The following is a 13,584-nucleotide window of genomic DNA, read 5'->3' as shown; positions in this document are numbered from 1 at the left end:
CGTCCACAATGGGGAAATTTGCAAACAAATTAATAAAGGCTAATCCAATAAAATACAATCACACCCCCATCCATTGGATGCATCTATTCTATGTGCCTGATAATGCGGAGTGCCTGATGTCACAAAACAGTTTAAAAATAGCCCATTTAGCAAAGATGCCCCTTAAACTCCGAAGCTCCTTATTGTGTGGAAAATACAGTATTGCTTTTCTTCTAATAAATTCACATACAAGCATAATAGTGCTTTTTTAGCAGCCACATTTTTGCTAATATTTGCAATTATACATGTGTACAGTATAATCTTTACCTGATTTCAACCTGACTTCATGTCCTAAACAGAACAAAAATGTTTACTCTCATATTCAACCTTACAAAAAAGATAAAATGCAGTCGTATTGACCGAGATGGATGAATTCTCAATTTAGAGCACAATAACCTTGAAGAAATGCATATGGACTGAATCTAACTATGAACTATAAGTCAGACTTCCCTTGTTTCAATCTCCTGACATATTTCATGTCTCAGCTGAGTAAAAGATGATTCATCATGCTGACTATCTGGTTTCCTCTTTCCCTTCAGCCTTAGTGACACAAAGAATTTTACAAGCATAGATTCAACTATGAAAAACTTTTGACTTAGTTTCTATTGTTAGCTGAACCATAACTGAATGTTCTTCAAGGCCTCCTGTCAAGAAATGTATCGATCTGAAAACATTGAGTCCATTGTGAGCCTACACGAGAGGTTTGTTTCATTTCGAAATTAAAGTTCTGAACAGATGAATGGGTTTGCAATATTAAATATAAGGTTCAATCGGGAAAAACTGCCCAACTTGTAATTGTCATAATTTGTAAAAGTAAATAAATAATTACTGTATTTTCTAGTGTATAAGGCACACCCAAACCCCTTGATTTTCTTCAAAAGATGACTCTGTGCTTTGCGGGTTATAGGTCAAGTAATTTTGAGCCACAACAGGTCAGCGGCCACTGACTCCATTTCCCCCTGTAAAAGAATTATAGTGAGGAACTCCAGCCTCTACTTTAGCGCCTTATAATGTGGTGTGCCTTATATTTGGAAAACTTTTATGTACTTATGTTATATTTTGAAAACTTCATTGAAGTCATTGAAGTCATTGAAGGTGCACCTTACAGTCCGTGGCGCCTTATGTATGGAAAAAGTTTGAATATACACCAGTCATTCAGGGTGCGCCTTATACTCCGGTGCGCCTCATACTCCGGTGCGCCTTACACCGGAAAATACGGTACATACACATGTTAACAAATGGGTTAATGTAAAAGTACAAAGAACTGATCTTCAGATTTGTAATGTATTGTTGTTCAGTGTCTCATTGGATACGTTCCAAAGTGGGCCTTCAATGCCACATGGGAACTTCACATCTCTTGATTCACTCTTTAAAAGATAGCTTTGAAAGTCTGTTTGATTATGTTTGGATATAGAAAACAAATATGGTATGTATGTGGGCACATTTTTTATTTGCTGTGAAAATTACGAGGGAGTGAGGCAGTTTGATAAAGTGAACTGATACAAGTGAATGCATACCTCTATTGTACGCTGTCTCCAATTGTTTTTATTTTTTGGCGGGTTAAATATCGAAATTAATATTCTAAATATTATGCTGACCTTCAACTCTTCCGCATCAGCAAGCCATTTGCGTGATTTGTAACATTAGGTTGACACAATCCACCTATTTTTTTATATTGATTATTTTTCGGAGGGGCCCAGTGGCTGGTTCTGAAACACAGAAGAAAACTACTAGTGTCAAGAAAATTGAGAGGAATACTGTAAATTCTCTGAACGTATATACAGTAAAGTCTCGTTACATCGATATTCTCGGGAGTCGGAAAAAATATCGATATAACCGGACTATCGATATATCCGATCCTGCGGCATGTAAATTTTCTCCTTGCGTTCATAGAAATAGTATCGTAATAAGCAGTACTATCGACATAACCGATATCGATATAACAAGACTTTACTGTATTACATTCGTCTCTGATGGGAATTGTTTAACTAATAGTGCCTTCATGTCAAATTCGGCGTATTGTGCTATGACACTGGCACATGAATAGGTTTTGTAGGAAATAAAATTCTTCAGAGCTGTGACAGAAAGATAAAGCATCTTAAAGGACTTTGAAGTTCTGTTTGTGATGTAATGGAGTGCCTTTTAATGAGCATCTTCATCTTTATTAAGTTCATAGAGTTGCTTGTTCTGTCGCCACAAGGGGATCCAAGCCAGTGTCTTCTTGTGCCGGTCCCAAGCCCGGATAAATACAGAGGGTTGTGTCAGGAAGGGCATCTGACGTAAAAGCTTGGCCAAAACAAACATGCGAATCAAACCTCTGAAGATGGAGGACACTGTTTCACTGTGGCGACCGACCCATTGAAGGGAAAAGATGAAAGGAAAAGAAGACTTTGAATTATCTGAACGTCACGGTGTAAAATGAACTCTGAAGTCTTTTGACAATGTTTTTAAGTTGATTCTGCCGATTAAATTGCAAATCGACACTCACAGAGATCTTGGCAGGATACTCTTGAAGCGATTACTTCCTCTTTTCAACAACGATTTTCATGCACTTGCAGAAAACGACTTGTTAAGAATGGACTCAATTATGAACAGGCTTCAAATATTTTTTGGCAGTTGTAAATCGGTTTGCGAGCTAACATTTGAAAAAAAAGGTGATACAGTCTTGCCCCTCTTGAAGGAAATACTGTACTGTACTTGTTTGAGACATTTTATCCTATGTGTTTGTCGATGCCAGGTGAGAAAACGGTGTCTGTCAGACATATTCCTTTACGTGCATGTCTTAAGTCTTTCCTTCGAAAATGTCAATGGCATCTGGGTGGCGCTCCCTTGTGCACATTCCACAGATTGCCCGTTGAGATGATGGCAGCTTTGTGATAAAATTCTACTCAAGTCAAAACAAAATGACTGCAAGCTGCAAAGGAAGTGAGGCAGCCCTCCAGGCTTCAACAGGGCACACTCAGGCAAGAGACACGCTGCCTTGAGCTGCCTAACAGCCACTGGAATCCATCGCTTCAGGTTTCCTTCCCTGGAAAAGCCGCTGTGGCACACATGACATTTAGGGAGGAAGGGGCTGTCTTGTCAGGCGCTCCGATCAGTTCCAACACGCATCTCCACAGACCTTCCTGCCAAATCCCTTGTGCTGTTTTCGCACATGAGCACGGATGCACCAACGTATACGCTCAAGGCTTTTTCTCTCAAATGTCAGCAAACAACACGCATGCTAATTCTGACATAGCCGCTCATCCTACCACAGCTGGAAACTATGCAAGAGACGGCAAAGTTCCTTCCCGGATGGGAGGAAAAGAGTACTGATTTAATCTCCCAACTTTTTCCAGTCTTTTTTGTTGCCTTAATGGTTCAAGATTGCCGAAGACAGCCGTGAGCTTTAATGATCAGTTGTGCTTCTCATTTAATCCATGTCTAGTCTTTTTTCTGTGCCTCAAGTACAGTGTGTTCTTTGGGAAATGACTTGCAGCTCAGCAATGATGCAAGTGGCCTTCTTTACTTAAAACTAGTCATAGTAAATAGACATACTCTATAGTGTGTTTTTCCATTGCTGACAAGACATCCACGTGAGGAAATTGTCACTTTAATCTAAGGAGTTACATGTTTATTCATCTTTTCTTTGAACCATCTTCCGCAAACGCAGCCCCTTTGACATCCCTATTTCCCAATGATAATCCTGCAAGACTGCATCTGGTATGTACCGGTATCTGTGCACACATTGAGCAAAGCTGCAGCCTCTTTGTCACTGGTGACATCTTGAAATGCTGCCGAGCCCATACGGGACATCCAGACCCAGTTTTACAAGAGGAATAATAGTTACAATCAGACCGGGCCTTTGTCCCACTTTCTCTGTTGTTATCGCAGCAGGCAGAACGTTTATAACCCTCTGAACTGTGTATATGTTGGGCCACATTATCTTGTCAACCACCAATCAGTGTTAAAATGACAGCTGGTTCGTAACATTTGGCAGCTGTGAAAGTCCAACTGAAGGGTCAAAGAACACATTCAAGCATCTTCCGGGAAAAGCAGAAGAACATACATCACACATTTGCTGAAAACAACAAAGGTGCTTGAAGTGGGCATTGTCAGCGGAGGAATTTGCAGGCACACAACGTGCCACATTAATCATTTTTCTATGATGATGGGAAGCGGAAATCAAAATTATTATTACATTTAGATCGCCGAATGCGAACAGCGTTTGAATTTGATCTCAGTGTTCCTGCAGGCTTCCTTTCAGATGAGTTTCACTGACATTCCACATCTCTCAAAACACAACAAAAATAATAGAACAAAAGACAAACAAGCAGATTCCAGCAGGCTTGCTTGCCTTGCAGGGTTCCTATCCCCTGCACGCTTGTTTTGCAGTTTGATTGCGATGCAGACTTAAAAGGCTCCAAAGAATTAAAAAAAAACGTGAGAAGGAGCTTCAAACATGAACCAAGTACAAAATCTAGTAACCTAAATCCTCCTGTTAATAGAAATACAATTTGCAGATGTTAAATGGAAGTCACTGGAGAGTGGCTCCATGGAAAAAGGAGCGTTAACCAAATCGGCGTAGAGCAGTGGCAGCTTTTTTTCCCCATTTGTTCGTCTGAAACTGATTTTTCTTAGTGTGCCTGTCATATTCAATTGCTTTCAGAAGCAAGCTATTAAAATAGCATGGGTTACAATCAAAAGCCATGTCGATAGAAGGTTACGCTTCTGGATTTAAGATGGATCGTTAGTCTATCGAGAAAAAAAATCCTCAAATGTATATTGCAAGACTTGTGCACCTCAGGGTGGGTTGACCCGTGCAGGATGATAATGCGCTCTCAAGGTAGTGATGCGCTTTCAAGAGATTGGACACGCTCCACTGCTCGTTCCAGCTCCAAACGAGGACGGTTCTTATCCATTTCATCAGCACCGCTCCAGGGTGGATTTGATGACCCAGGCCTCATTACCTCCGCGCAAAACGGTAAAATAGGGAAAGACATTGTATAATATAGCTTGAAATTGTCGAAGCCGCATCAATATTTTATTACATTTATCAATGGGACGTGTTATCCACGTTAATAGGTTTCTGTCGTATTCTCGTCAGAGCGGAAAATGCAGCCTTTGAAATGTTTTATCTGAATGGCGTGAAGGAGTCCCCTGTGAACCTGATCGTTGTTCTTGGTTCAGTGCATACAAACAGGGATTTATATCTTTACTTTTTTTCTATTGAGACTCCCCTCGACATTTCTCAGTGTGTCTGTCTTTTTTCATGCAGAAATGAGATGCAAATATGTGTGTCATTTATTTCCAACAGTCTTTTGTCTTCATATCACAGCGTGTGTCTTGCTGTGTGTGCATGCCCTCTCACACACGCACACTTGAAATGGCTTCTTTTTTTATCCGATTTTAGATTCACCGCTCAGCGCCGATGATGAGTGAATTTGTTCATCCTCTCACGCGGCGGTGTCAAACCATTTTTGTCACAAGCCATATTGTAGTTACGGTATCCCTTGGAAGTTTTGGCAATACAGATGAATGTTTTATCACCTCCAAATATGACATACACAACAAATTGATGGTCAAGAAGTTTTCAAACCATAAGTCAAGAATAATGACTATTGTGGTGTACATCTGACAATTTAACATTTTGGTTCAGATTCCAGCAACTTGACATGCTTGATTTGCTTTTGCGAGGGCCCAGATATGGCCCCCGGACCTTGACTTTGACACCAGTGCTCTACTTGGTTCAGATATCTTTAGCTTCGACCATCCAAACTTGATTTACAATGGAGGATGATGTCAGATCATGCTCAAAAATGCACTTTCAAAGTGGATTTTTCAATTAAAAAAACATTTTACGAGTATAGGAGATGTACTGGAAGATAAAGACATTTTTTTTTCCTACTTAGCAATGGTATTTGTCCTCAAATATATGAAATGCTCTTCTTTAACTAATTCACTGCCATTCCCAATTTATTCAGGAATTGAAAATATGACGTGGAGCTCCATTCCAGAATTTTTTCCGTTTTTTTTTTTTTTTTTTTTTTTGCGGGGGGCAGCCGATAAAGCACTGGTCAGACCTCTAGCAATGTTTTCCCTCCCATGAGGGGGCAGCATTTGCCTTTTTTACCGCCGTCCCCATTTCAAGCTCAGATAACCCCAGACCCATATGAATTCGGAATTAACTTTTTTTATGAAAGAAGGGACTCTAAGGTTTCTTATGCTGCATTGAATGTTTATGTAATCATAAAACTCAATATTATGTCTCATCTCATCTCATTTTCCGTACCGCTTATTCCTCATTAGGGTCGCGGGGGTTGCTGGAGCCTATCTCAGCTGTCTTCGGGCACAAGGCGGGGGACACCCTGAATTGGTTGCCAGCCAATCGCAGGGCACACAAAGACATACAACAGTCACTCTCACACTCACACCTAGGGACAATTTGGAGTGGTCAATCTGCCTGCCATGCATGTTTTTGGAGTGTGGGAGGAAACCGGAGGACCCAGAGAAAACCCACGCGGGTCCGGGGAGAACATGCAAACTCCACACAGGGAGGCCAGACCGGGACGCGAACCGGCAACCTCTGCACTGTGAAGCCGGTGTGCTAACCACTCAACGCTGGCACTGGAGTGGAAACATTTTTTGCACATTGTCTGGCACTGAATGAGTTATTGCCACGTATTAAGCCCTTTTGTATGTGGATGTAAATCGGCTCTTACATGTATGTGATGCGGTATGATCGCTCATCCATACACAGGTGACCTACACATCTTTAAAAGCTGCACAGCGGTCAGTGTTTGGGAGGGAGATTATTAACTAATGTCTGTGAAACTATAAAATGTATAAGTATGAGATTATACCCAATGTGTTTGGGCATGTTGGGTGTGAACTAATTAGATTGTAATTTCTGAACTAAGCCCCCTAGAAATTCCACAGGCTATTGGTAAAATTTGGGAGGGCACCACTAGCAGGAAAGCGCTTGAAGCGATGGGATTGGAAATGTTAATGGCAGAGGCAACCCAACATGTTACTGAATCGCACAATCCTATTTGATTGCAAATTCACTTCTCATGATTAGTTTTTGCGGTAAAAGGGGAAATTCCTGTTTGTTTTGCACACTGCCATGTCAGTAAACACGTTTGCAATTCTAACTGCATTTCTTTGTCATGTTCTCATTTCAGAGCGCTACAACTGGGACAGCAAACTGCGCATTCCCACTGCCAACTACCAGGACATCCTCAATGACAACAAGGCCGCGCTGGCGTGGCTTGTGGCGCTGCGGCGCATCGGCATCGTCTACCTGAAGGGGGCTCCGGCAGAGCAAGGCCACGTGGCACGACTCGCTGAGAGGATTGGTTACCTCCGACTGACGTTCTACGGGTAAGACTCACCGATGTTCCTCCATTGCGTGCCTGTCAACAGCAACCAAGCCAGCGTTAAATAAGCTGGGGCCTCACTAAATGCTTAAATGGTGAGTTATCCACATGAGCATGATCTAGCCAGAGCTCAGCCCAGGGACTGTTATTAAATCAAACTTGATATATTATGTATTTCTATTTTCGAAGAAAAGAAAAAAAAAAACAATTGTGACAGTCTCAACAGCTTTGATGGTGAGGAAATATGCCTTGTGTACATTGCGTTGATTTACTAGCATCCCTCTGAAAAGTTAAGAGCGGGTTTATCTTGCTGGAGTAAGATCGCTTTGTTTTATTATGCGAGGACGCAGACGGGAAAAGCAAGCCCAAATCATTCCAGCTGCTCGAAAGCAGAGGAATTACCTGGTGCACTCAGTCAGAACAGAGGCTTGGACGCATGATGCCTTTCCCTTGCCAGATGATGAGCTCACAGAGTTAGAAGAAAAAGGGCTGTCTGTTTCTCATTGTCAGAACGTGGGAGCTGAGGTTACCTCATTAGCACTCGGTTCTTGTTCTCAACACATCTTTAATGAACAGGCTCCAGTCCCAAAAGGTAGTATATTTTGCTCAGACTTTATCCTCATCTTTTCGATTATTAGGAACAGCTTAGGAACAAAAACCAGTGGTGCTATGGCCATTGTGGTCACCCTTTACATGGAAATGGGATTCGGAAGTCCTTTACAACTCAATCAATGTCAGCGATTTTCACTCATTCGAGCTCATCTGAACCTGTTGTATGCTGCTCATTTTAGAGGTTATTCAGATTTTTTTAAGACTCAGAAATTGTTGTACACTTAACACATTGACAGAAACATGAACGAATAGGCTTTTTTCTTCCACTAGATAACAAAGGATTTTACCTTCATACATTCTTTGGTACAACATTGGTAAATAAAATAAAATTATTTTAAAATTATTATTTTAATAAATAAATCACCAAACAAATCTAACAATGATAATAATAAGCGACTTCTTCCAAAATCTGAATTAAGAGACAAACTGTGATATTAATATAAATGGTTTTGCTTTCGTGACGCCATGAAACATTTGAGCAGTGGTTTCACTTTATAAAGCAGCTAAAACATTGTTTAGAAATGTCTTTTGATTGCAAAATAACCTTGTATTTAGCGATAAACAAGCACCGTAAGCCTTTTTTTAGGTTGTCAGCGGGGAGTAGCTGTTTCTGTCCTGACCTCATCATACTCCCAAGATCCATTTAATGCAGGGGTCGGGAACCTATGGCTCGCGAGCCATCTTTTGATGATTGCATATGGTTCGCCGATAAAACTAAATACATATTCTCGTTTTTTTCGCCGTTCATGTTCTGTTGGGGCTGCAGTTGGTGGTAAGCGCAATTTTGATTGGATGACACTGACTTAAGTTGGCCGAAAGCGCCACTTTTATTGGATGATACTGGCCGTCATGTTGAAACAGGTGAACGCACCTTTAAATGAGCCCAACGAGTAATAACAAAGTATGTACACTTCAGCTTGAATGCACCGGAGCATTCGCCTTTGAGGAGAGAAAATGTTCTGATTCTAATTAGCAATGAAACAATTCCATCGATGAAACAGTCAAATGTCAGTGACATTTTAACAAGCCACATGTTAACATTATCATCAATATACTTCTGCGAGAAGTATATTGCAGATAGCAAGTGTGGAAGCTAATGAGCCGTGTGCAGGCTCAAAATACAGAGTCTGTGCTTTTTTTCTTCTGTTCCCCATTGGAGTGGAGGCTTCAAATATTCACCTGAAATGCAGTGCCACAAGTGCCCATTTACGGACACCATTAGAATCCACCTTTTCCTCCAGTGGTAGGAATAGGAAAAGAAAAGTTCATTTATTTATTAATTTTGATAAAACAGTGTGCCACTACCACCCTTCTGCATTTGCTTCATTACATTTTTTGGTATATTCACCATAGAAGCACCAATCCTTTGTCAAGCCTCCAAAAAATATTGGCGGAGAATTGCTGGGTTGTATGTAATAAATGTCTTTTAAGTACGAAACGTGTTTCGAGAACAACTCCAAGGATTGTTATAAATGTGTGTATGGCACATTGGTTAAAATCAGTAGTTAAAGCAGCAAGATGCCAAACCCTGAAAAATGTGGTGTGTGCTCTCAGGATAGTGAGAAACGCATGAATGGACTCACATTGGCAAAACCAACCAACAACTGAGCTGACGCAAATGACAATATGAAATGAACTCTTTAACCCAAATCCGGCCCGCCACATCATTTTTTTCGGCCCGCAAAAGCAAATCGTGAAATTCCATGATGCTTGCTAAAGTCCCAACCAAAAATTCTAACTGTCGTACGTAAACCCGAATAACAGTCATTATTCTTGACTTCAGATTTGAAAACGAGTTATTCGTTAATTTGTTGTCTGTTCTGTATGTAATATATCGAGGAGATTAAACATTCTCACGGTTTCTCCAAATTCATAACGGCCCTAGAGAGGAAACTGTAACTACAACGTGGCGCGCGGCCACCCCTGCTTTAACCCTTAAAGGCCTGCCTCAGCACTCCACCTATGCCTCAAAGAGAAACATGTTCATTGGAGGACAAAAGTGAACATATTCAAAGAAGAAAGAGGATTGTGAGAGGCCATCTACGTCAAGGTTAAAAAAACCATCTCCAAATAGAGAATGAGGTTTGCGATAACAACATACAATTCCATCCTTTCATTCCTTCCAAAGTGACACAACGGCCTCGAAAAAATAACAAGCAAACACTCGCACTCACCTTTGTCTTTTAGGTACCTCCACAAGCCATTATTTCTGAGGGTCATTCCACCCCTATGATTGTTGTTGGTTGACTGCGATTCAATTATACCATATTTTCCGGTGTATAGGGTTCACCAGAGTATAAGGCATACCCCCAATGAATTTTGTATTTTCAAACATTTTCCATATATAAGGCGCACCGGAGTATAAGAAGGTACAGGGTCGCCTTTTGAAGAAAATGAAGGCTTTTGGGTGCGCCTCATACACCAGAAAATATGGTACATTAAAATTAGAATGACGGATGGTTAGAGAAAATATCTGGCTGTATTCTCCCCATTTCTGTAAACGGTTTCACTTTGGTGTTGCATGGTCTCCACAGACTTGTGGCATCCCTGTACCGATGAATGCTATTGTTCATGTCTCCGTCCTTAGGCATACGTGGCAGGTTGTGGACAAATACATGGCTAATAATGTGGCCTACACCTCAGGAAATCTCAGCCTCCACACAGACTACCCTGCATTACACTTTGCGCCTGGAGTGAGTACATACAAAGCACGCTTGGTTTTGAAGCACCCCTCGACAGTGAATACTCCCCAAGTATTTGTGTTCAGAATGTGTAATACAGTGGCCGTTATCTTGTCGCGTGGAGCATAGGTGCAGTTCCTGCACTGCATCAGCCAGGCCGAAGATGGCGGAGACAGCGAGGTCGTCGACGGTTTCCACACAGCTGAGCAGCTGCGGCGCGAAGACCCCGAGGCTTTCCACACACTCGCCTCACTCTTGGTGGACTTCACCGACACCGGTACGGACTATTGCGACTTCATGTTGCAGTCCAAGAAGAGCATCATTGAGTGAGTGAGGCGCTTGTCAAAACACACGCGTATGCACACATTTGCGTGCATGAAGGATGAGTAAGTTAAATGCTAGCGGAATAAACATTTTTTTATCGATGCCTACCGTGCAGCACTTCCGAACCAGAAGTATGACAAAAATCAACTCACCCTAAATTGTAATACTATAGAGCAGAGGTGTCAAACTCATTTTTTGCTGCAGACCGCATTGGAGTTACAGTTTCCTCTGGAGAAAGTTAAATCTCCAAAGATTACATACTGAAATGCACAACAAATGAATTAATAACTAGTTTTCAAATCTGAAGTCAAGAATAATGACTGTTATTGTGGTTTCTATACAACAATTTGAATTTTTGGTTCGGACTTTGGCGAGCATCATGGCACTTCACATGCTTGATTTGCTTTCGCGGGCCGAACAAAATGATGCAGTGGGCCAGATATGGCCCCCAGGCCTTGGCTTTGACACCTGTACTATATAGGTATTGCATTCTAAATCCACAAAAAATCATGAGCCCTATTGTAGTACAATATATTCCAGGGAAAGACCATTTAAGCACTTCTAAGACATATCTGTCATCTAGCGGCGATTGATGATATTGCAAGTTGCACCTGTTAATTTGCATATTTTCAGATTTGTTTTTTTTCCTCCAATGTTTTCATATTTTAGATGTTTGTGCATTTGGACAAATGCTTAAATACATCGTTCATTCACCGTACTGTTAGCCGGCTGCTCTTCTACTACAAATGTGTCAGCATCATGCGCTGTCCAGATTCTCTGTGTGCCCTTTCATAGTCACTGCAACATTTTTGGATTGCATTGTTTTCAATCAGCAACTCATGACAATATGAAGGCAAGTTGAAATGTCTTAATAGACAAGTACAGGTAGCCTTCATGCCAACCATGTCACCAGAACGAGAGGCTCATGTGAGCTCACATGGTGTAAAATGTATCCTTGCTGTAGAGGCTAAAAGAGAATTGCTCATACCGCTGCGTCTCGGTCCACTCAAAGTGCTAGTTTACCTGCTGTTTTTTTTAATTGGTCAAGGGGGCACTTAGTGTAGTCATGCGGTGAGGCTTGCTTGCACTTGTCCATCCCTGAAAAAAAACGGTTCAATAAGGAGTAAATAATGAATTTGAGCGTACATATTAGAAAGAGGAACACTGCCATCTTCTGTCTAACACCATTTGTGTTCTGACTTCATTCGCGACATCCTCATCATGCCTGCCTTCATGTTGATTCAGTTGTCCAAATCATGTTTTATCTGTCATTTCGCCTTTGTGATAAGCCTGAATGAGCAGGGTCAAGTTGTGAGGATAAACTACAACAACGCCACCAGAGATTCAGTGCTGGATCTCCCTCTTCATCAAGTTCAGCCCTTCTACAGAGCGCTCAAGGCCTACGTGAACATCATGAAGCGACCTGAGAATGTGGTCACCTACAAGATGGATCCAGGTCAGCGTCATTCTACTCGGCACCCCAAGCCCTGCACCAAATAACGAGAAAGCTAACATTTGGCAGCTTTAAGTTGACAATATACAACCATTGTGCTCTCAAAACAGTTCACCTGCACTGTACTTTCATTTGATACTCATCTTATATTCCAGCCAAAAATAACTCTGAATGACATATCAAGATAGAAAAATCTGCCATTTATGGTCATACTTTGGGTGCGCATGTGCATCCATACGCGAGTGTTACAATCCGATAATCTCAGAGTACCATACACACACACACACACACACACACACACACACACACACACACACACACACAACACACACACACAAAGACTCCGCTCCGCCCTCCATCTTGAACAAATTCTCCGGTGCAGAACTCGTGTGTGATCTAAAGGTAAGAAGAAGCGAAGAAGACCCAAAATGTGAGCGTTGAAAAACCAGTCATGTTGACAACAAGAGACTTTAAATATATATTTGAAGAAGGGAACAAGGCGTCCTGCACCACTATTAACAAACGTTGACGCCTACCCCAATAGGTTTGTGGCAGCAAACCTTGCCCCCCCCCCTTCCCCCCCTAATGACTAAATGCATCCATTATTAAAACATCACATTGTGGAGCGCAATATAGGTACGTATCACTCAAACGAAAAATAGCTTTAACACCTCTTGGGTCTCACTTGATTTTGTTGATTCATTTTACCCAGCGGGTCCCAATCATCTTCAAACTTTCTTTAAGTCATCACTGGTTACGCTTGCATTCCAGGTGACATCGTGACCTTTGATAACTGGCGCCTGCTCCATGGCCGAAAGAGCTACGTCAGCAAGGCAGGCAAGGTGCGACACCTGGAGGGCGCCTACCTGGACTGGGACGAGGTCATGTCTCGCCTCCGGATACTCCGCAACGCCGTCAATTAAATTGACCCGTGTCAAGGAATGAACCCTGGGACAGTCAAGTAGCGGCACTTTAATCTCTGCATGGCATCTGAAATGCCATTTGGACACAGTTGGAGGAGATTGACCATTACCCTCGCAGCTTCAGTGCAACGCGCCAATGCAACTATTTATGAACTGTTTCATGCAACAATTTTACAAGATAATCTTGAAAACCA

General features: G+C 41.7%; 1 protein-coding gene across 3 annotated transcripts in view; it reads left to right on the top strand.

Annotated features, from left to right (window-relative positions):
- The window catches only part of bbox1 (gamma-butyrobetaine hydroxylase 1), a 33,365-nt gene extending 19,781 nt beyond the window's left edge, over window positions 1-13,584 (top strand). For 2 of the 3 annotated variants that reach the window (XM_088992196.1, XM_088992197.1), the window contains exons 4-8: window positions 7,203-7,401; window positions 10,597-10,702; window positions 10,820-11,016; window positions 12,304-12,470; window positions 13,239-13,584. In XM_088992196.1, coding sequence (XP_088848322.1) covers window positions 7,203-7,401; window positions 10,597-10,702; window positions 10,820-11,016; window positions 12,304-12,470; window positions 13,239-13,390 — 821 coding nt within the window. In that variant the 3' untranslated portion in view covers window positions 13,391-13,584. Of the gene's footprint in view, window positions 1-7,202; window positions 7,402-10,596; window positions 10,703-10,819; window positions 11,017-12,303; window positions 12,471-13,238 lie in introns of those variants that run through there. The other variant, XM_088992198.1, reaches the window with a different exon arrangement.

This window comes from Hippocampus bargibanti, linkage group LG03 (assembly GCF_051943395.1).
Source record: "Hippocampus bargibanti isolate YZ-2025 linkage group LG03, ASM5194339v1, whole genome shotgun sequence".
NCBI classification, from domain to species: Eukaryota; Metazoa; Chordata; class Actinopteri; order Syngnathiformes; family Syngnathidae; genus Hippocampus; species Hippocampus bargibanti.
Note: the sequence above shows the minus strand (reverse complement) of the source record. Positions and strands in the feature narration are given on the sequence as shown.